Source organism: Gekko japonicus, unplaced genomic scaffold, assembly GCF_001447785.1.
Source record: "Gekko japonicus isolate JY-2015 unplaced genomic scaffold, Gekko_japonicus_V1.1 scaffold397, whole genome shotgun sequence".
NCBI classification, from domain to species: Eukaryota; Metazoa; Chordata; class Lepidosauria; order Squamata; family Gekkonidae; genus Gekko; species Gekko japonicus.
The window spans coordinates 1076961-1099700 of record NW_015170286.1 but is presented as its reverse complement, the minus strand read 5'-3'; the positions used below and the strand labels follow the sequence as shown (position 1 = coordinate 1099700).

The following is a 22740-nucleotide window of genomic DNA, read 5'->3' as shown; positions in this document are numbered from 1 at the left end:
TTTCTCTTTCTTTCTTTCTTTCTTTCTTTCTTTCTCTCTTTCTCTCTTTCTTTCTTTCCCACCTTCTTCTCTTCTCTTTTTTCCTCCTTTCCCTCTTTTCCTATTTCTTCCCTTCTCTCTTTCTTTCCCTCCTTCTTTCCTTCTCTCTCTTTTCCTCTTTCCTTCCTTCTTTTCTTTCTTCTTTCCTTCTCTTTCTTTCCCTCTTTCCTTCATTCTTTCCTTCTCTCTACTCTCTCTCTTTCCTTCCCTCTTTCCTCCTTCTGTGGCCCAATTCTAGTGAGAAGGGGTTTAAACTTTAAACCCCTTCTCTCTTCGCTCCCCCCCCCGCAGGCCAGCTGAGGAAGGGAAGGGGAGGCTTTTGAAGATGCCTCCCTGCCCTTTTGCTTCCCCTTCTGACATCACTTCCGGTGATGTCAGGGGTCGTGGCATATGCTAATAGCCTAGTGGCTCTTTTTCTACGAGAAGACCACTGAATGAAGGTATAGAGTTCAGTGTCGTATAAAAGTAAGCATCTGATTTGTTTCCTTGCATTTTTAATTACACATATCACTTTTTCCTTTGATAAACTCAGAAGGGCTTCTACAGAGTTTTCATGCGATCTTCACTGCAGACACCTACACTATTCAGCCATAAAATGAGAACTCAAGATGGTCCTCTACAGTTTAAAACATTCAAAATCACACAGTATATAGAAACAAAAAAATCATTAAAACTTTATCAATAAAATGAAACAACTAAAACAGTCTATTGCTGCAATGTAATGCAGGCAAGTTTGTCATCAAAATCTTGATGACACTCAGCTAGCTGAGAAAAAACGATCCCTGAAACAGAAGGTCACACTGACCACCTAAGGGGCAGGATTCCACAAAGAGAGTGCCACATCACAGAACACTGTCTCTTGATGCCATCAGCTAAACTTCATGTGGTCAAGTAACTTGGAGCAATGTTTCAGCAGGTGTTCTAAAATTCTAAGGCTTAAGATGTAAGTAAGTATAAGTATTAAGATCTAAGTATTAGCTCCCAGTGGTGTGGCTGTTCAACTGTGTTCTGGTATTGTTTTATTGTATTTATTTATTAGCAAATTTATACTCCGCCCTCCCTGCAAAGCAGGCTCAGGGCGGTTTCCAACACAACATATAAACAGCTTAAAGACAGAATTATTAAAAACACTAGCAAAAGTATGTACAAAAAAGGTGTTTTGTTTTTTACTTCCATGGGAAAAACTCATTCTCTATTTGCTGAGACCAGTTTTTATGGCTACAGCCTTGTTTACTAGAGAGAATTTATTAATTTGTGAGATGACAAAATAAAAAGCCTAATGCATTTAAATCTAGATTTTTCCCTAGAGACACAGGTGTGTGTGTGTGTGTGTGTTTTAGAGTAAGCATTATTTTGAAAGTGGATTTAGTTCTCTCAAACAGGATTTTACAAGGAAAAAATAGTTTGTAAACAAAGGACTTCAGTTATCCACAGAGCAAATACAAGAGACCTTTAGATACTGTGCAAAGCAAACCAAACAGGAACTTACCTTGCAGGAGCATACAGAGCATCTGTCTTGCTTCAGAGTCCATACCTGGCCATTCCGTTTCAAGCTTCCTTCGTGTAGGCAGTCACCAGTGCAGGATGGTCCAGATGGACATAGGCAATCAAAACCCCCGGCCAGGTTCACACAGGCTGAATCATTCCAACAGGTGTGAGTCCGTAAGGCACATTCATCAATATCTGCGTAACACAGAAAATTTATTGGGCTTCAACTAACTCTGTTATAAGTTGCACCTAAGGAAAATCAAGGTTGGTGGATTATATAAGTCTGTACATACCTACTTTGTAGCCACATTGTTCATTCAAAAGGCAATGGATTTGTAAGCTATTTTTGCTTTCTGTTCTGTTATTACTCAACAAAGTATTATTAGAGCATTTGCTAGATGCTTAATAATTAAGAGCTAATGTGCCTACCACAAACAGCCAGCAAGGATGAACATTATTTTAAACAATTCTATGAATTTTATACTGAGTAGAAACAAATGCTCTCAGTTAGATCACATACCATTCTGATTTTTAAAAAAATATTATATTTTAATATAAAAACTGCGATACAAAATGGCGACTCTCTGACCACCGTTATACAATGAATAATATCATAAAAAGTCTGTATACAATAATAAAAGAAATCCCGCTTAGGAAGTCTAGGCTAATAGAATACCAATAATTTGTATTTGGCTTTAGAAATGGTTTCCCATTCAAAGGTGTCAATGTCTATTTGGGTTTTGTAAAGAAACAGAAAGCAGCGCAGAAATTGTAAGCTGTTGTGTGAGCTAAACTGATGGCAAGAACTAGACGCAAGATGTGAGACAAAAAGGAAAATAAATCATGGCACTCCCAAAGTGCAGTACAATGCAAGGGTCAAAAGGACTCCAGGGAATGTGGCATCAAGGAAAACCAGTTTATTATCCTAGGAATACATTATTATCTCATTAAGAACCAGTCCATACATTACCCTCAGATGGTTTCCTTGCTTATTTTACTTGCCACATGTATGGTTTATTTGTGTGAGCAATTTAAATGCTAGAGGATCACATAACAATCTGGCTCACAAAAACAGATGTATGATCTTCCATAAATTCTTTCATCAACATTTCACTGCTTGCACGAGTAGATCATTTGTGTGAGTGTTAAATGCGGTAGATGTCTTAAATGTGGTAGTGTTTTGATGTTTGCTGTCTTAGGGACCCTATTTGGGTGGAAGGGTGGCATAAAAATGTTTTAAATAAATAAATAACATATGAACCAGCTTTCACTACCCATAAAGTTAGAACAGTGTATGGTGTCTACCAGTTTGTCTTTCTTCTGGAGAAAGAAGGATAAAGCTGAAATTTTGCTAAGGTCATGTTAACAGAAATTTAAAAATTATATGAAGACATTTGAGCTCATTAATGAAACGGAACATACATTTCTGGCCACAGTGGTTCATGTTCTGATCATACTGAAGTTAGATTACTGTAATGCACTCTATGTAGGACTGCCTCTGAAAACTGTTTGGAAACTTCATGTTGTCCAAAATGTAGCAGCCAGGATACTGTCATGGGCTAGTTACACCTTTGGAGCACTCTCCCCCTTGAGGCTCACCTGGCGTCTACTTTACTTTCTTTTAGGTACCAGGCTTAAACATCTTTTTTTTTTAAACCCAGGCTTTTAATTATCAAGTTTTTAATAGTTTGCTTCTGTTTTATCAATAGTTTTTATGCTGCTTATATCTAATGACATTTTAATGGCTTTAAAAAAAAATTGCAAGCCACTTTGAACAGGATTCTGAAGAGGGATCATAGAAATATTATAATTTAAAAAACCTTTTTACTTTATTTATATCCCGCCTTTCTTCCCAATGGGGACCAAAGTGGCTTACACCAGTCACTTCTCCATTTAATCCTCACAACAACCTTGTGATACTCAATGCTTTTATTTAAATGGTGCTGATAAATTAAGGCCAATCCAATTACAGAATGGGTGGAACAGCTGCCCCTGAGACATGAGCCACTCATCATGATTCTATAACTGCAGTCTCATTTGCAATCTCCAGGGCTAGCATGTTTTCCAGACCAATTGAGGAAAGTACTAGAGGTGTTTGTATCTTAGGCCATGCTGATGTGTCATAAAGTAGAAAAAAAATTTAAAACTGTTTTCATTTATTTTCATTATTTTTTAATTTTTAAAACTTATTTAAATGACATCAGTTAACCCACAATCATAAAAACAGCATTAAACAACCACTGAGCTGCTAGAGATTTAGATTAATGTTTACAGTTATGAATAAATTTTAAAATACCAGTATTACACAGAGTTGGATAGAACAGCCAGTTTAAGAATCCATTTCAGTCCTCAACAACACAGAATTCTAAATACTTATAACCTTCACTGTATCCTCAGATTTCTGCAATAAAGTTAATTTTAACAATTTATATATTTCATTTGCTTTATTTAGCCAGTCTATTTTCTGTGGCCTTGACTCTGATTTCCAAACTTTTGCAAAAACCAGCCTTCCAGCACTCAATAAATATAAGGCAATTATTTGATATTATTTTGGAACAGACAATGTATAATTAAGCAAGACAAGCTCTACTGTTTGTCTCAAATTTAAACCACAGGCCAAAGATGATGGATTCCGATTCACCATCATTTCCAAGAACATCTCTGCTCTATCACAATACCACCACATATACAAAAGGTTAGCATTCCGTTGACCACAAAGCCAACAGTGATCATTACTAATTCTATAAATTCATGCAATCCTTATAGGTGAAAGATGCCACTAATGCAGCATTTTACAAATATTCTAACTACAATAGAAACTGGAAAAGAGGAACCTTGCATAAGTAAATGCAATCAAAATCTCAATTCTTTAGGCTATAGTCTAAACACTGCTTCCATTTTTAAATATAGCTAGATACAGGGGTCATTTCGTAGAAAAAGAGGTGCAGGAGCTCATTAACATAACTTATTAGCATAACTTATTTACATATGCCACACCCCCTGACATCACCAGAAGTGTGTCAGAAGGCAACACCCACCACTCAGGCTCCACTGGACTGTTTTGGATTGTTAGCTATTGGGGAGGGATGTGCAGATCTGCCCTCACAGAGGAGGGAGAGCTTGTACCTGAATAAAACTTGGACTTAAAGGTGCCACTGGACTGTCTTGGATTGCTAGCTATGGGGTGGGGGAATGCGCAGATCTGTCCTCACAGAGGAGGGAGAGTTTGTACCTGAAGGCGGGATGGGGGGGCTCTGCAACTTACCTGGCTGCTTTTTGCTCCTCGTGGCCTGACTGATGGCTGCTGGGAGCAGGGGGTGGGGCTCCGCTCCTGTGTGCTCCTGCAGGAAATGACCCCTGGCTAGATATTATATATTATTTTTATTATAGGTTGACATTTTGCCTTGATTCTGTAACACACTTCAAATCAATTCATCTCACATTGAAATTTCCCATTATATGGCTTATTCATAAAACTTCATACTTGCAAATATTGAAATAGAGAAATTATATGGTCACATCAAGACTTTACCAGTTCATAGAATATTCTTTTATTATTTTTACTAACTCATAAAAATGATCTGTTTGTCTCAGTCCAACAATTACATTGCTGCTTTGTCTAACCAATTTTTGGACTCAGCTCAACTGATGCCAAAAGAGAAAGAAGAGGAATCAGTTTCCATTACCATGTATCCCATGTTATCAAAATGACAACAATTACTAGACTGTTTTGAAATAATTTTTTTTAGAAGATCCAGTCTCTCAAATTGCAATATGTATCACTGGGTCTAACTACACTCTTCACCACTGAGCTAACCATAAGATTTTAGCCATGTGGTAATAGCCTACTACATTTGGAATTGCCAGTCCTCCAGATTTCCACTTTAACTAAACTTGTTTCCAGTCAATCTTTGGCAACCCCCCCCCTTCAAAATCCATAATAAGTTTCTGATTTTTTCCAAATCAAGGTCTCGGATATAACTAGGAAAATTTCAAAACAAAAACACTACTTTTGGAAGAACAAACATTTTAATCACATTAATTCTGTCAAATAAAGTTAAGTGTAAGGAAGCCTAATGCTCCAGTTTAGATTTAATTTCTGTGAGAACTGGTTCTAAGTTAAGTTTGCAAATCAAATTTAACTCAACTATATCTGAATCACTAATTACCTAATTACTGCTGAATGGGATGCTTCATGTTAATCTTTCATTACATTAAACAATAGTGCTTCGGCTTTAGAAATATATTTTATATCCTGATATTGCCCTATGATTATCTATAATTTTCTTAAGTTTCTTACTAGACTTATTAATATCTAACATAAAAATTGCCAAATCATTGGCATAAAAACAATTTTGAACAGTAATTTTGAATTTTGATCCCTTGAATCTCTGAAGAATCTTGTATATAGATTACTAATTGCTCAACCAGTATTGCAAAAAGTAGGGCTGAAAGAGGACAACCCTGCTTAACATCAATATTTTATTAGGTCTGATAGAAGACAAGATATTAGCAATGTTGCCAATGGATCAGAGTAGATAATTCTTGCCCAATTAATACAGGCTTTGCCAAAACCAAATGCTTTAAGCACAGCCAATAAGAATTTAGGTTCTATGCAGTCAAATGCCTTTTCCACATTGAGAAATATGAAGGCTGCTTTCAGGTTTTATTTACTACATATGGAATTACATTTAAAACTTTATGTATACTTGAAGTTAACAAACATTTAGGAATAAAACCATTTTGATTGCTAACTATATATTCTGAAATAATTTGTGCCAAGTGAAAGGAAAATGATTTTAAGATCCTATAATCATTTTTAATAAAGTTATAGGCTTACATGAACCAGTTTCTTTGCCATCTTTTCTAGGCTTGAACACTACTTTTCCTGTAGTCCATGAAACTGATAAGTGTTTTGTAGTATATATCTCATGTAATGCACTAAACAATGCAGAAAATAAATCTCCATAAAGACTTGATAATATTCTGTGATGAAACCATCCAGGCCAGCTGCTTTTTTTTTTTAAGATTTAATAGTTGAAATTACTTCTTGTAATGTTAAGGTATGAACTAATCAGCTCTTATAACCTTTGGTGAAAACAAATGGATTTTCTTCTTTTTCCATATAAGCACATAGTAAATAAAATAGAATGCTTTCTGCAGATAGTAAGGTACCAAATTTCAAGCAAGTCTGTACAAGATTGTGGAAATACTGAATGATCCGGAGGTTCCAATTATTAAAAGTCAATAAGCAGAAGCAAAAGTAGGCCAATCGAGGGCTGTCATTTGCAAACTGAAGTTTGGGGGGTGGGGGATGTAGTGGTGGTGGGGGCCTCAGTCATCTTTGGACATCTGCCACATCTTTCCTTTATTAAAAGACTCGCTTAAAAAAAGGGATTTTTTAAAAGTGGAGATGTTTGAAAGTATCAGAAGCACTTTGTTTTTAAAAACGCCTGGTTAGAAACCCCATTTTTTTCGCAGCAGCCCAGCAGCAACAGTTCCCTCCTCCTCCTTTTCCTTGGGTCTCTGCGTCTCCCCTTCTCCTTCCAGAGCAGCCCTCCCCTTGCAGCCCTCAGCCCTGAAGTTGGCTAGAAATTATCAGATATTAAAGTTGACCAAGTCTTAGATATTATGTATTATATTGTTATATTTTACTGATGTGTTTTATTGTTTTAGATTGTGAAGGCCTATGGTCATATATAATAAATTTTCTACCTACCTACCTATAATGTTTGGTAAGCTGTTGTATCTTTAAATACTTAAAAATCTATTTTTCCAGTTGCAGAATTATCACTAGTACATGGGTTCTTAAAATACTTCTCAAATGTCATTGTTATTTCAAATAACTGAATTTTTCCCCCCTTTGGTTTATGCTTATTTAATCTAGCTGCTATCAGCTTGCCTATTCTACCCCCCAACTCCTTTTTGGGGCTTTTTTTTGGTTTGGAAATTCATTTAAATATCTCTTATTGAGTCCAAAGAAAAAAGATAAGGAGACTCAGTATAATTGCTGCAGACTTTTTCCTATTTATTATATTTACCATACTGGATCTACCATACTGGATCTAACTAGCTAATTATAAATGCAGCAATCTATAGCCTACTCGATGAAAACAATTAATTGACAAGAGAAAAAAGAGTGTATGCCAATAGTAATCTTATTACTAATTTAAATCAGGATATTCACAGGCATAGTATTTATGCAAGAGAGAATTAGGCCAGCCCACCATCTCAGGGTGGCAACAACAGAGGAGTCAATCCACTTCCTTACCCTACCAGTTGATACCAGAGAGCACAGAGGTGTGCATTACATGACCGGATACAGGGTATCCAAATTCAACAGGTGAAGTGCTACTGCTTCTCCCGCTGTCTCCCCCATCACCTCTCCTAGATATTCTCAATTTCTTCCTTGCTCAAATGGTCAACCAGATAGTAATTCAAAGCCACATAAACCTACTTTCCTTCTCATCATTCCTGCCCTCCCCGAGTTCTGAATTCATGTTAAGCAAGGAAGCACAATTAGATCAGCAGTAGTAAGGGGAATTCAGTGATGCAAAGGAAGATATTTTACTAGAAGCTGCCTTCATGCAATAGAAACTGAACCCATAAAAGGTTGCTAGAGGAAATAAAAGAGCTGAGGATTGGAAATTTAAACAGACTCAGCAATCTCAAAAATTTGTATAGTCACAAGGTTTTCTTAGCTTAGTCTATGTGATAATCACTGAACATCTTAAAAAGTGCATAGATACTGTCAAGGATCTAAGACCCTTGTTCAGCTTCTCGTTTTCTCAAATATTGGTTCAGGCTTGATTCTAGATCACAAACTGAGTTTAAAAGTTTAAGTGGAAAACAACTGAGTTGCAGGGAAGATACAGCAAAGCTAACCTCATGGCTAGGTAAAACCCAAGTACATGGAGGAAAGCTTCTATCAACTCCCTTATAAGGACAAAACCATGACACCATGGTAACCAATTAACCACATTCCATTCAATTAGACATCATGGTTTGCACCTTTGGGAAATGCTCGGACTAGGCTGCAGCTAGCTCCTGCCATTTCATCCTCAGGTCACATGCTTAGCAACAGGTCATACCATCACTGACATCATGAGCCAAGGTTCTGATTGGTTTAGGGGCCCGAAACCATGGATCCTTTGGTCTTAAGTATTAGCCTTTTCAATTATCAATTGACAAGGCATGAAAAGCCTCTTGCTGTTTGATTTTGGATGTGTTCCTTGAAACCTGCTTGACATGGGTTAAGCACCTTGCCCATGCTAACTCTGGAGAGAGTTAGACTTTGCTTGCTGAACAATTTTTGAATGGTAACATCTTGCAACTTGCATTCTTGTTTTGAACCAATACCTTACTGTGTAGTTAGCCTCTTATAAATTAGCTTTCTTGTTTTTGATTCCTCACTGCTTATCCTTTTTGAAATATTCTTGCACACTTTTAATAAATTTATTTTAACTACATTTGTAGTCTTTTGTGTTCAAGTGCCTTCAGTCCTAATTTCAGCTCCTAGACCAATTGCTAGCCTACGAAGTTAACTGATTAGTGGAAAATCATTTCTCTTTTTTTAAGATCCCCGAAGGGGATTTTTTTATTTTTTATAATACTACATAAACTACAAAGAAAAGAAGGGAAGGGGAGCTACAACTAAGGAGAAAGAAAAGTAACCCACACTAAACTAAAACCCCAAGAGTAGGAGATCGTTACCCTGAAAGACTGCAGTTAGTGATGGGGGAAAAAACTGTTAATAAACAATATACTTTGTGAGATCCTGTCTTTCTAAGCTTATGTGTTAGTTTATTACTTGTTATGAGAAGATTTCCGGAGCATCTCCTCCAGCTCTCTTCGTAAGGGCAATTTTCAGAGTCCTTCAGCCTTTACATCTATGCTAATTCTCTCTAAAGTCTTGATGGCTTCTTAGACGTTCACTCGAAATTCTGCAACCCTCCTCCGTCTCCAAAGGGATAACACTGCCACTCTTAAGCCTCTTCCTTCTTGGTCACATCCTCGGGGCCCAGTGGCATCTCACAGGCTTCTTGATCTTGAGGTCAGGTTCAAGCTCTTTTCTATCAGCCGAATTTAAGACGACACTTTCGAAAAACATCTGCCGGGAAGGAGTTAAGTAAATCTTTTCTGTTTCTTTCATGCTTTCTCTCCTTATCTCTTTGAGATTGCTGTTAGTTTTAGTGTCCATCTCTTTTGCTTTGACAGCCCTCTGTTCCATCTTTTCTGCTGTTGTTGCCAACATGAGTTGTTGATTTATCTTGGCAAGCTGATGGTTAATACCAACAAGTTGCTCAAGAATCAGCTTGGTGGCTTCTGCTATGAGTTCTATAACTTTCACTTCCCTTCTTCTCGGAGTTGTTTTCGCTGACTTTTTGGGAGTATCCGCCATTTTTACACTTTAATTCCAATATAAAATTGTTTTCTCCCCGGCTCTGAAAATTGCTTACACACTGGAAACTCATTTCTCCAAGCATCCAACTTTGTAGGGCTGACTTTCTTGTTTAGCTCCTGGAAGGTTAGAAGCTTGCCTCTTGGCTTCGGACTACTGGGATAGAAAAGGGGCTGGTGGCAGCTCACCAGACTGGTGGTGAAGGTTCACATTGCCAGGATTTTGTAATTATGTGTTTTGCAGCCCCATAATGCAAACACCCTTGGACTAGAGGTTTGTGACAGATACATTTAAATTAAGCAGCACTAAAATTACTAGCTCACTTCCTGTGAGAGAGGTGGCAGCCCTAATGAAATACTATAGTTGAAAAGAGGTGTTTGGGTAAAACTTTAGAGCCCGCTTTGCACCTATTTTAACTGTAATGCAAATTAACTACACACTATAAATTTACTGAAAAATGACTTACATTGCGTTATAGCACAGAGATTTACAGTTAGATGAAATTAAAGAAATAACTACATGTGCACAAGTTTTATATTAATGTTTACATGCGAATATAAGCCCTGCAATGTGGGACGTAGAAATAACAATGACATTCTGGACTCTACACCTTCTTTCAGTGCCAAGAGAATGGAATCAATAATAAGACTATTGATTTTTCTATCCTGTAGCAAGCTGCATTAATGCCTCACTAAACACAAATTAGTCATGTTTTCCTGTACCTCCCTCTTCCAAACCATCATGGGAAAGAAAGACAGCTTGGGAAAGATAATAGAACGAAACCTAACAGAAGGGAAAAGATACTCTGCTCACTCTTGCCCTTGTGCTCTGACTCAGCCTGCCCTAGGCGGCTTGATAAAAAAAAAAAAAAAAACCAAGGAAAGAATCACCATCACACTCCACATGCAATTGAAACCTCAGTTTACATTCATGTTGTCATTAAATGCTTCTTCTTCCCCAGAAAACCTTCCTGGGAGTGATGGCTTTGTGGTCTCACTTCTGACAAGAGAAATAATTTGATCATCATTTTAAGGAATGTCAGTACACACATTCTTTAATACTATTACTTTTCTCTCATTGTTACGTTTAGCAACACATGCAGCTTGAAAGGGACACTGCATATTTGGGTGTCTTCCACACTAGGATGGGATTTTGTGGTTCCCCCATTACTAGTGTGGTTGCAGATGAAATGCAGTAGCAACGTGTCTTCCACATAGCAGGTTTCCCTGCAATCTCACTGTGCCAGTTTCCCAGAAGTGGCCAAGCCCACTCCTCTGGGCTAACAGGGTTTTTGCAACTTTTTTTTTTAAAATTGCACTAGAATATCATTATAATGACATACCATTGTAACTGTAAGTGTAGCAGGTTCTCTGAATTTTCAGCTCTCATTAAAAAACAACAACAACCTAGTCTGTATCTCCTTCATTTGAAAATATATGCCTTTTTTTCTATCTCCTTAAGAACAGAGACTGACTTTTTTGTGTAATGAAAACAGAGAATTCAGAGAATATGCTAGACCTATTGTTATAACAGTATGCAGATATGATAGTGCTAGTTTTTTTAAAAAATAAAAGCCCACGGTGGCAGTGGGAGGGAATGCTGCCAAAAGAGGGTCAGGGGAAATTGCTGCCACATGGGCCAGACAATCCGAATTTTCCTGTCCAGACAGCAGCCATACAGACTTTACTGCAATCTTTCCCTCCCTAAACTCTGAAGAAAAGTAGGTTTGGGAAAGACTGGAGAAAAGCTGGGGAAACCCCTAGAGATACATGAATGCACCACAATGCTATGGGGAAAGAGGGAAAAAAACCCTGCTTCCTAAAAGCACTGACCTCATGGCAAATAACCCATGTGGAAGACTTTCATGAAAAGGTAGCCCAGTAGTTTAAAATCAGACCTCATTTCGTCCTATGCACCAGGTGCTAGTAATTCATGACAAGGGAAAATACATAACTGTATGAAAACTGAGGGAAAGGATATTTTGATAGTCAAAGGTTAGTTTTACATCTTTTATTTATTTATTTATTTATTATTTATTATTTGTATTTCTATCCCGCCCTCCCCGTAGGCTCAGGGCGGCTTACAAGTCATATTACCAAATCATAACATAACATAAAACAATACATACATTAAGATTTTTAAAACCAGTTATAATCATAGAAAAATATATTCAGTACTCCTCGCATAAAAACCAAGATGGCTATCTCTTGAAATCTCATTCAAGTGCTTCTTAGTAGTCCTCCATGTATTTTATGAAATCCCTGTACAAATATAGCCATACCCTTGCTTCAGTGCTTTCACATTAGTAAGACGCAAACATTATTTCCCAGCTAAGTTAAGGTTTTACTTTATGCCATACATAATATGCAGCAGGATTAAAGCACAGATTATAAAAGTAGATTTCATAGCTGAAAACTAAAAAGATTTCACAGTTGACGATAGGGTCATGTTGTCGACAAAATTCTATATAATTGCTTTACTTGTGAAACAGGCTCTAATTTTGCTTCCATGCAATTTAACAGATTTATGAGAAGCCAGATGTTAGCAATTATGGAAACCAACATTATTCATATTCTCTGTACAACAGACCTGTTTGCACTCTAAAAGCCAACTTAATCTATTATACATATATCCAAAGGAGAAAATACTTCCTGTTGAGAAAACATACATAGCATATTCCAAGTGATAGGTGATGTCAAAAATCAGTCATTCAACCAAATAAATGATCAAGAATCAATAAAGCAAAAGCCAAGCAATATAAATTGTGTTGTTATTAATCTGTTTAAATCCATATTATCCATAATGCAAATAAAAGTTTCTGTATTGTTCAATCACTTTTGTTATTTAATAACTTTTATTTATTTATTTATCACATTTTTATCCCACCCTGCCCGCAAGTGGGCTCAGGGCGGCTCACAACAAGGGCACCAAGTGCCAGTATAAAACATTAAAAACAAAATAAAACAATCAATTTAACATTAATAAAGTGCTCAGTGATCTTATTGCTGCAAGCAAATCAAGATGAAGGCTTAAGAATATTAACCCAGGGGATAGTAACCCAGGGCAGATCCATCGCGGTACTGTAAAGTTTTATATTGGGCCGTCCCTTGCGGTAGTTGGTGAAGGTGGTAGTGGCAGCTCTTAATTAAAAGCCTGGCGGATGAGCTCCGTCTTGCAGGCTCTGCGGAACTGTGAAAGGTCCTGCAGGGCCCTGATCTCCTTCGGGAGCTCATTCCACCAGATAGGAACCATTACCGAAAAGGCCTTGGCCCTGGTTGCCACAAGCCTGGTCTCTCGGGGGCCTGGAATCACAAGACGATGTTGGGCCCACGACCGTAGTGCTCTCTGAGGTATATATGGGGAAAGGCGGTCCCTCAGGTATGTCGGACCCTGGCCATATAGGGCTTTAAAGGTAAGTACCAGCTTTTTGAAGCGGATTTGGAACGCTATTGGCAGCCAATGCAGCACTTTCAGCCCAGGCCGGATATGGTCCTGTCTAGGGAGACCCATCAAAAGCCTGGCCGCAGCATTCTGCACTAACTGCAGCTTCTGAATCTGCGACAAAGGCAGCCCCATGTAGAGAGCATTACAGTAGTCTAATCTCGAGGTGACTGTCGCATGGATCACTGTAGCTAGGTCATCGCAGTCGAGGAAGGGGACCAGCTGCCGAATCAGCCGAAGATGGAAAAAGGTCGAGCCGGCAGCGGCTGCCACCTGGGCCTCCATAGGAGGAATCCAGGAACACTCCCAAACTCCTAACCTCCAACGTTGGCACCAAAGGCGCCCCATCGAAGGTCGGGAGAGGGAACCCCACTCCACAACCACCCTGACCCTATATAATTGCTTTACTTGTGAAACAGGCTCTAATTTTGCTTCCATGCAATTTAACAGGACCTCCGTCTTCGCTGGGTTTCGTTTCAGCCGTTAGTCAATTGTAAAACTGCAGAAATGGCATACATACTGAAGTTCAAGAGAATAAAATGAATTGTGCCAGGTGTATTTGAAAACAAGTCTTTTCCAATATGAATGTCCTCTCCCATTCATTAAGTTTTGAAGATATGAAACTGTCTTATGCTCAGCCCATCTTTCCCCAATATTGTCTCTGTGTTTGGCAACATCCCTTTAAGGGCTCAAGGGCATTTCCCATATCTGATTTCTGCCATCCTTTTAAACTAGAGATGCTGGTAGAGTCCTGTGCTCTACCACTGAGCTATGACTCCTTCTTGGAAAACCTTTAAAACCCCTGTATTCTGGAGAAAAGGTATGTATGGCCATGGAGAAGAGAGTTTTCAGAATTCTTCCATCTAGCTACTTCTCTGAATCCATTCAGCACAGTGTTCCAACACATATTTTTATATCTCCTCCATAATTTCCAGGGAAGACTTCTGAAGCTTCATTTGGTTGTTCTGTAGTATCCAACATTGGAATGACATTAATTTATTTAATTTATAAAGAGGCTGTTCATGCTCTCACTTAAAAGTTTGCTTTGGGGTGCAAAATCAACTTCCATCAAAACCCAAGTGCTGTGTACATAAAATTTTGATGACAGGATCAGTAAGACATTTTTCACTAAAGTGTCTTGAGAAAGAAGTCTTTTATCACCACAACCATGGCCATATTTACCTGGATATCCCACTGGGTTCAATGGAGCCTTCCAATAAGTGTGCACTGGGTTGCAGCATGAGTTCTTCAGGTGCTGCATCACAGCTAAGAGAAGACGTGTTCTGCTTTGAACCTCATCTCAGCTACAAATACATTTGGTGGCCTCAGGTAAGCCCCCTCAGCCTCAAGCCACTTTATACAGTATGGACAGCATAATACAATGGTTCTCCTCACAAACTGTTATAAAGATTACTATCATAATCTGTGCACCAGAAAAGCACAGTGAAATGCTTAGGATATTATTTGGTGCACCTGATTGGCTATAGAGTAGGGACAAGAAGAAGTCAAGATCATTGAAATAACTGTTTGAAGAGTTCTTCAAGTTTTTAGCAGAGTAAAAGAGGAGTGAGAAAGAGACATGATGCTAATTGCACTTGCAATTAGAAAAATTGATATGAAATACCTTGGGTAAACTACATGATTTTCCTGGCATGAATCTTAAATGAATTTATGCATGAGCAAAGCTCTAGTGAAATCACCTGAACAAGCAAAGTGTGTTCTGTATCACAATGGATAATTTCCAGTGACTTATAGCTTGATTAAAGAATGTGTCCAGGACTTGTTGTCCAAAACTTAGATGAAAACATAATGAAGTATGTTTCTCATGTAATCTGCATAAGTACTTAGCAAAAAATTCTCTCCTATAAAAATGCTAATTTTGAAGCAAATCTGAAACAAACATTCTTTGACAGCCAACAGCCTGACATTGGAAGAAGCAAAGGACCTTTGTGAATGTCTTCATTCATCACTGAGCTAGCAGGTGACTGCTGCCATGACAAACTCATTAACTAAATTAAATCCCAAGAGAACAGTAAGATAAACATGGCTCTCCCACTTCTTTTCTGTGAATGCTATGTGCCAATTCATTTGCCAAACATTTTGTTATACTGATTTTTAGAAATACTGAGTATTATTTATAGTACTCATTGAACTAGACTTATGGCCTAAAACTGCCCTTTGCTCCTGCTGGTCTTATTATTATTCAGAGCAACCAATGTACATTTCATTTATTTATTTACATGCTTTCCAGTAGATTGCTCAAGATGATGTATTGGTGGCACTTACAGAGTTTTGTGAGACACACACACACATGAAAATGAAGAAACAGGGCAGCAAGCAATGAAGGTCCTGTCCATACGAGGCCTTTTGGGCCGGGAGCGGGATGGAACAGGGGCGGAGCAAACGGGCGTGATCCCACCGCAACATCTGGGAAGCGTACCGTCTCCGTCCCAGATCCGGCCCTTCCAGCGCTGCTCCGCACCAAAAAAGAACCACCTACCGAGGTGGTTCTTTTCGAAGGGCTGCAGCAACGCTGACCGTGGGATCGCCGGCGCGTCCTTGCGCTGGCGCATCCCCGGCTCCTGGCCAAACTGTGCATGTGTGAGCATGCGCAATTCGCCAGGCTCCCCTCCCCACTGTCGCTTTCTCCCCGGCATCTGATCGTGCCGGGGAGCGACGGCGCCGCAGCTCGGGGGATCCGTGAGATCCCGCCGCACCGTCTCAACTTTGCTGCGGCTCACATTAGCCGCAGTTCGAGCGTCCTTTTCCCTGCCGTGTGGCAGGGACCGAATAAGAGCAAATGAATTCATGGGGGTGGGGTGTGTGTCAAAGGATTAGGCTATGGCCATGTGTGTATAATTGCAGCCTCCAAGGACAGTGATTGATCCTGCCAGAAAGCACCAACAATTTTAAAAACTTAATTAAGAGTCATATGCGCCCCCACAAGAACAACAACAGATTCTTCCACTCCCAAACCTTGCCCACACGTTTTGTTTCGAATGTGTCATGTTGTAAGGCTTGTTCGTTGATAGATCATCCCTGAAGCACAGGAGCAAGGGAGCCGTGGCTCAGAGTGCACCCCTTCCTCTCCTTTTGCTTAATTACCTTTGTGAGTAGTTTACCTCTGTGATTTCAAGAGTTCCCCATAATGAGAGCAACCAAAGACAGAACAACAGTGAAAACAACAGTTTGGATACTATTGCAGGTTCGTTTACCTTGTTTCCTTGACAACTTAAACTGATCTTTTGACACCAAGCTTACTCCCCAAGTTATTCTGCATTTAGCAAGGGTATCTATCTTTGCAGTATGTTCATGAATATGCAGTTCTAAGAGGTAACATGCCAGGGTTGGAAAACATGATAAACTGTCACACTGATGGGGGGGGAGAACCTTGCTAGAGTGCTAATTTGAACTTCAGCGGTACATTAAGCCATTACAATATAATCAGATGTGACAAATGTATGCCAAGCTTCCCAGAAACGTATGTACAAGTTAAAACTATAAACATTGCTTTGACAAATAACTTTTCACAGGCAACTTGTCACTTTGCAAGCAATTTATTTTCTACTTTTTAAAAAAGAGATCTAGCAGTACAATTTAAAACCACTAGTACGGTTTTAAAGGGATTGTGAAAGTAATGTTCAGGACCCAGGAAACTTTTAATGCTGCTGTACTTAAAACATCCATGGTCATAACAGAGACTTTGAAATACTGATAGCACACTGGATTTCTTTCCGTTTAAAATTGATTTTCTATAAATAAAAACTAAAAATTACCAGCTTAATGTACTTTAAAATAATTCAGCGCATCTTTAAATATTCATGGCTCCTTTCTCTTTTAAAATACAATAGATGGGCTGTAGCATATGAAACATTGAGAATTAAAAATTATTCTGGTTTAAAAGCTAGCAGAATGAACACATGAGCCAGATCACTGGTCTATCAAGGTCAGTATTGCTTACTACAGGCCATTGCTATTAAAATAAACCAGGATCTAACATAGAGTTGCCAGCTCTGGGTTGGAAAATACCCGGAGATGTTGAGTGTGGAGCCTGGGGAGAGTGGGGGTTGAGAAAGGGGGGGGGACCTTAGCAGGATATAATGCCACAGAGTTTAGCCTCCAAAGCAGCTATTTTTTCCCCAGGGGAACTGCTCTTGGTTGCCTGGAGAGCAATTCTGTGGGAGATCTCCAGGTGCTACCTGGAGGTTGGCAACCATAACAACAGGATTAAAAATACACTCTGAGCAGCCTAAAAATGATCCCTGGGCCAGAAGCAGAAATGTTTAAAAGATAAATACCCTAGTTAAAATCCCGAGCAAAAAGGAAAGTTTTAGTCTTGCATCTGAAAGAAAGTTAGGCACCAAGCAAGTGTCACAGGGGACAGCATTCCAAAGGCAAGGTGCGACCCACTGAAATAGCCCTGTCTATTGTCCACCCACCTTACTTCTGAAGGCAGGGGCACAGAGATTTTGTGTGTACACAGCAAGTTTACTGCAATTTGTTCCCACTGTAGATTTGATTGGGATTTTTTTCGGGTTGGGATGACCACACATCTCTCCCTGAACTGCTTGCATCACACAATGAGGCTCTGGGCACCGTTCAGATAGCCTGCCGCTTGGGCAGCACTGTTTGTTTTGTTTTTTTTTAAAAATGGCTTTGTGCATGCGCATATACACATGGCCGAATTACCGCTCCCACTGGGACTCACCGTATTCCCTTGTTCTTGCAGGTTCCCCCCGAACAGCAAACAAAATTAACCGGTGATGTACAACTGAGTGCTCGAGCCTATATGTGTGCTTGAATGTTTATACATTGAATTTATTCAGCACAGGATTGCTCATGCACACAATGATGGAAGCTTGTAAAAAAAAAAAATCACGAGAAGGATGTTCAGATGACCTAATTTCAATCATTGCAAGAAATGGCTGTCCAGATCGGTGAAATTGCAGATTCAAAGTGCAAATATCCGGAAAGTACTTAATTTTCCGGGTGTAGGAAAACTCGCTAGGAAACCGGGAGGATTGTGTGAGTGGACCCACTTCGGTGCGGGAGACAGATGCGGCCGTCTGATCAGCAATTTTAAATGCGAGAGGGGACAGCAGTGAAACCCGATCAAAATGACCGTGTGACCACAACCCTTAACTGGCAGGCTGGACTATACAGACGGAGACAGTCCTTCAAGAACCTTGGCTCTAAGCCATTCGGGGTTTTAAAGGTAACAACCAGCACTGGGCAGCCACTGCAGATCTTTTCAGGAGAGGGGTAATACATGAAATAAAGAATATGAACTTTATACTTTTCTAAATCCTCTCTGTCCAATGGCATTGCAAATACCTATTATTGTGATTATTTGGGTACATTTTCATTATAAACATCTGGCTGAATCCAAGTCCTGAGCAGGCTGGACTGGGATTGATTTAAGTTTGGTGTAGTGGTTAAGTGTGCGGACTCTAATCTGGGAGAACTGGGTTTGATTCCCCACTCCTCCACTTGCAGCTGCTGCATGACCTTGGGTCAATCACAAGTTCTCTCAGAGCTGTTCTTGAAAAGAGCAGTTTCTGTCAGAGCTCTCTCAGCCCCACCTACCTCACAGGGTGTCTGTTGTGGGGTGGGGAAGGGAAAGGAGTTTGTAAGCCACTCTGACTCTGAGTGAAGGGCGGGGTATAACTACAATTTCTTCTTATTATTCTTCTAAGTTGATTTATGACATTATAGGACATGATTACACCATTAAAATTGAATCTTTAATTTCAGTTTTCACTGTCAAAATGTATAATTCCAGCAATCAAACTTTGAAGTAGAGTTTCACAACTGACTGATATTTTGGAATATCACTTTAAAAGTGTTGAAAATACTTTTCAAGCAACATCTCTAAAAACATTATGCTCTGTTTGTATTTCTGCACCTGAGTAATGTCTTATAATTTACTTGTATGTGTGACCCAGTATGTTTAAAGTGCCTTAGGTTTGTTTTCCTGCCTATTTTTGATTCTCCGTTTAGTTTTTTACTTCTTGGTAATCTTTTTCAGTTAGACAGTACAACAGAATTTCAGCTAAAATGAAATTTAAAGGAACATTTGGGATTCTTGATTCTAAGAAAATCATAAAGAGCTTTGATAAGGCTTTCTTATTGTTATGGTTTTGTTCAAAAATAAATGTTTGGTATTATTATTCAGAACCTAAAACTGCAATGAACTCTACTTTGGCTTACATTAAGGAACAAAAGCCATGTCATATACTTTATTAGGGCCAACCAAAATGCCACAAAACATTATGCAGCATGCCGATTTGGAAGATTCTAATAAAAGGTATTACATGGATTTTATTTCTTATTCTGGTTATTTGGTGGACCATGACAGCTGTTCACAATGGTGTTTTATATTTTGTTTTACATTAAAGCATCATACATATCTTCATGACTGATTTTATTGTTCAGGTTATCCTGTTAGAACCTGATTATCTGTCTACTTCATGAGCAAGGAAGCAGACCATGAAGAGATTAAATAATGACATTCATATAATAAAAAAAGAAAATACAAAACTACAATAATAAGTACAATAAAAAGAATACAATGTTTTGGAAATTATTTCACAATGACAGAATAAAAAGATTTTTTAAATTAGATTCATGATGCTTAAGGAACTAATGAGAAGTTTCACCGCAGAACTGACTTTCAGTAGATAACTGAGTTTCTCCCTCTTCTACACATGAAAACTAAACTCAAGATTCAAATTCTCTTCAGATGATTTAGCATCAGTTTTCTCAAATGTGAGGTATACTATGGGTGATTCCATTCTGATAGCACTCCACACCAGACCATAAAGCCTGAATATATGGATGTTTACCTGGGAGAAAAATTCCTATGGGGGGAAAAATCCATGCTTTCTCCAGGACAAAGAAACAAATAGCCAAATATGCAAGAGCAACCAAAGGCCAAAAGCCTCCAAATGCAAACAGAACCAAGAAGCACAACAGGACCACAATCAAACCAGAGAATCCCAAAAGAACCATAGGTCAGTGTGGCAAGCTGAACTCAAACCAGAGAATCCAACTTAAACAAAGAACAATGTTCTAAGCCCAACAGAACCAATGTGAAACCAGAAACTCCCAGCAGAACTATGGGCCAATGTGGCAAACTCAACAGAACCAATGTCAAACCAGAGAATTCCAGCTAAACCAACCTGTTAAACCAGTACCAAGACATGGCAAGAAGACACTGACAGACATTTTGTAAAAGTGAAGAAAAACACTCCCAAGAGCCTTAAAATGCTGACCCCACATATTTCTAGAAAATTTGGGATCATATTTACCAGTATCCTAAAAAATCCTGCATACCATCCAGACACCTGAAAATATCTGGGGGGAAATACCAATAAGGTACAAAAATCCCTACCTGGATATCCAGGAACAACAAAGGCCCCGTGGTTCTGGCTCCAGCCTGTTGTCTGTTTCTTGACTTATATGATGGCAAAAAATATGTAACAAATAAAGTATAGCAAAAATTCTTTTGGCTGCTCTATGTGGTCTCCTTACATACTTTAGCATGATCAGCAGCAATAAATCTGCTGCCCAGTAGTTGTGTTCCCAGTTATTCCCAGACTGTTCAAGATTTTAAAAGGCAATCACTAGTACTTTGAATTGTTCCCATAAAGCAACTGGACACCAGTGACTCTCATTCAATACTGATGAGATATATTCCCAATCACCTCAATTTGCCAGTTCACTGTTGTATTCTTCATAAAACAACATTTCCAAACAATCTTCAAAAGGCATCACCATGTAAAGTACATGGCTGTAGCCTAATTTGGATTTGAGCAGTGCATGGGAAACTGTGTCTAGAACTTGTTTTTATAGGAATGGGAACCAACTAAAGCTGGTTAAATGTGCAAACACACTTACCACCAGAGACCATCTAATAGCAGCCCCAGCTTGTGAATTTGCTATTTTAAAGGAAAATTCAATCCCATCTTTGTCAGAGTGATCTCAATCTCTGTTTAGGGACATTTTGGATCTACACTACCCCAGTATTTTCTAAATTAAGTTTCAGTTTCTTGGCCCTCATCCAGTCTATTACTATCTTTAAAAAACTAGTCAAAGCATCTACCATTTCACCTGAGTTAGCTGAAAAAGAAAAATAATAATAATTGTGTGTCACCTGCATATTGATGGCAGTTTATTTTATACCTCCAGGCAATTTCTCACAAAAATTATGTCCATCTTCCAAAAAAATGGAATGACCAGTTATGGTTCACCAGCATCATTATATCCTGAAGAGGACTCTACTTTACCATGTAGTCCATACACACCCAGCATACACATTCTAGCACTTTACTGTTTTTGACTGCCCTTAGGCAAAAGAAATATAAAGGTTACACAGCATGCTACAGATGTTCTCATTACTCATTAAAACTGGTTATGCATCAGGCTGTAGGTGAAATACCAGAAGGCAGTAGTTAAATTTATCCACACTACATGTTTGCATTGTATCCTTGCTGTATCTCATATACTACATATACTGCTGATATGCATTACTTAGACTGCTCACCTAAGCACTAAGACAGGCTATTATTTGCAAAAGTGTTCTATCCATCCCATGCATAGACATATATTATGATGCATAAACTGGAGAGCTGCCAGGCCCCATTTTCAGCCTGCTCATACAATCTATGTAGAAAGTGGGAATATATTTTAACTTTAATCCTGGGTTGTGACTAGAGAGGGCATAACAAACACTGTCCCACACAAATCGGAAAATTTGTAGGAGACATATTCATACAAAAATTTAATACTCAAAATGACTGCTTTATTCATGAGAATTCTGTGGTGTTGTGTGGCTCTACCATCCATCCATCCATCCATCCATCCATCCATCCATCCATCCATCCATCCACAGATATAGACAGCCTCTGTCATGGCACCAAAACGTTGGAACTCCCTCCCCCGAGACATTCATCTGTCTCCCTCTATCACTGTCTTTCACCAGCAGTTGAAGACTATATTTTAATTGTTAAAATGTTTTTTTTTAATGTTTGCCACCTTGTGGACCCTGACTAAGGAGAAAGGCAACATACATTTTTTCCCTAAATAAATGAATAGATATCTATATTTATATCAGACTGCACATTTTAGACGTTTTACTGAAATGAATGCTGACCACTGTTACATAACAGATATAATGGTTTGGTCAGGAGGATCACACTCAGTGACATTCTAGTGATACTTCCATTTCCCAACAGAAACTGGAAGTCTGTGTTTAGCCTGCAACCTTTTCTATGAAACTGCTGTTAGGATTTTAAGTGGCTCTACATAGTTAGTGTTGTGTGTGGCTGGCTTTCAGCTGTCGGTTTCTTCAGATATTAATCCTGGAAAGG

At 38.8% G+C, this 22740-nt stretch overlaps 1 protein-coding gene across 1 annotated transcript in view; it reads right to left on the bottom strand.

Moving 5' to 3' along the window:
- NELL1 (neural EGFL like 1) overlaps window positions 1–22740 on the bottom strand; it is a 759185-nt gene that overhangs the window by 40291 nt on the left and 696154 nt on the right. The window contains exon 17 of the mRNA XM_015417871.1: window positions 1529–1722. Within this exon, the coding sequence (XP_015273357.1) occupies window positions 1529–1722 (194 nt within the window). The remainder of the gene's footprint in view (window positions 1–1528; window positions 1723–22740) is intronic.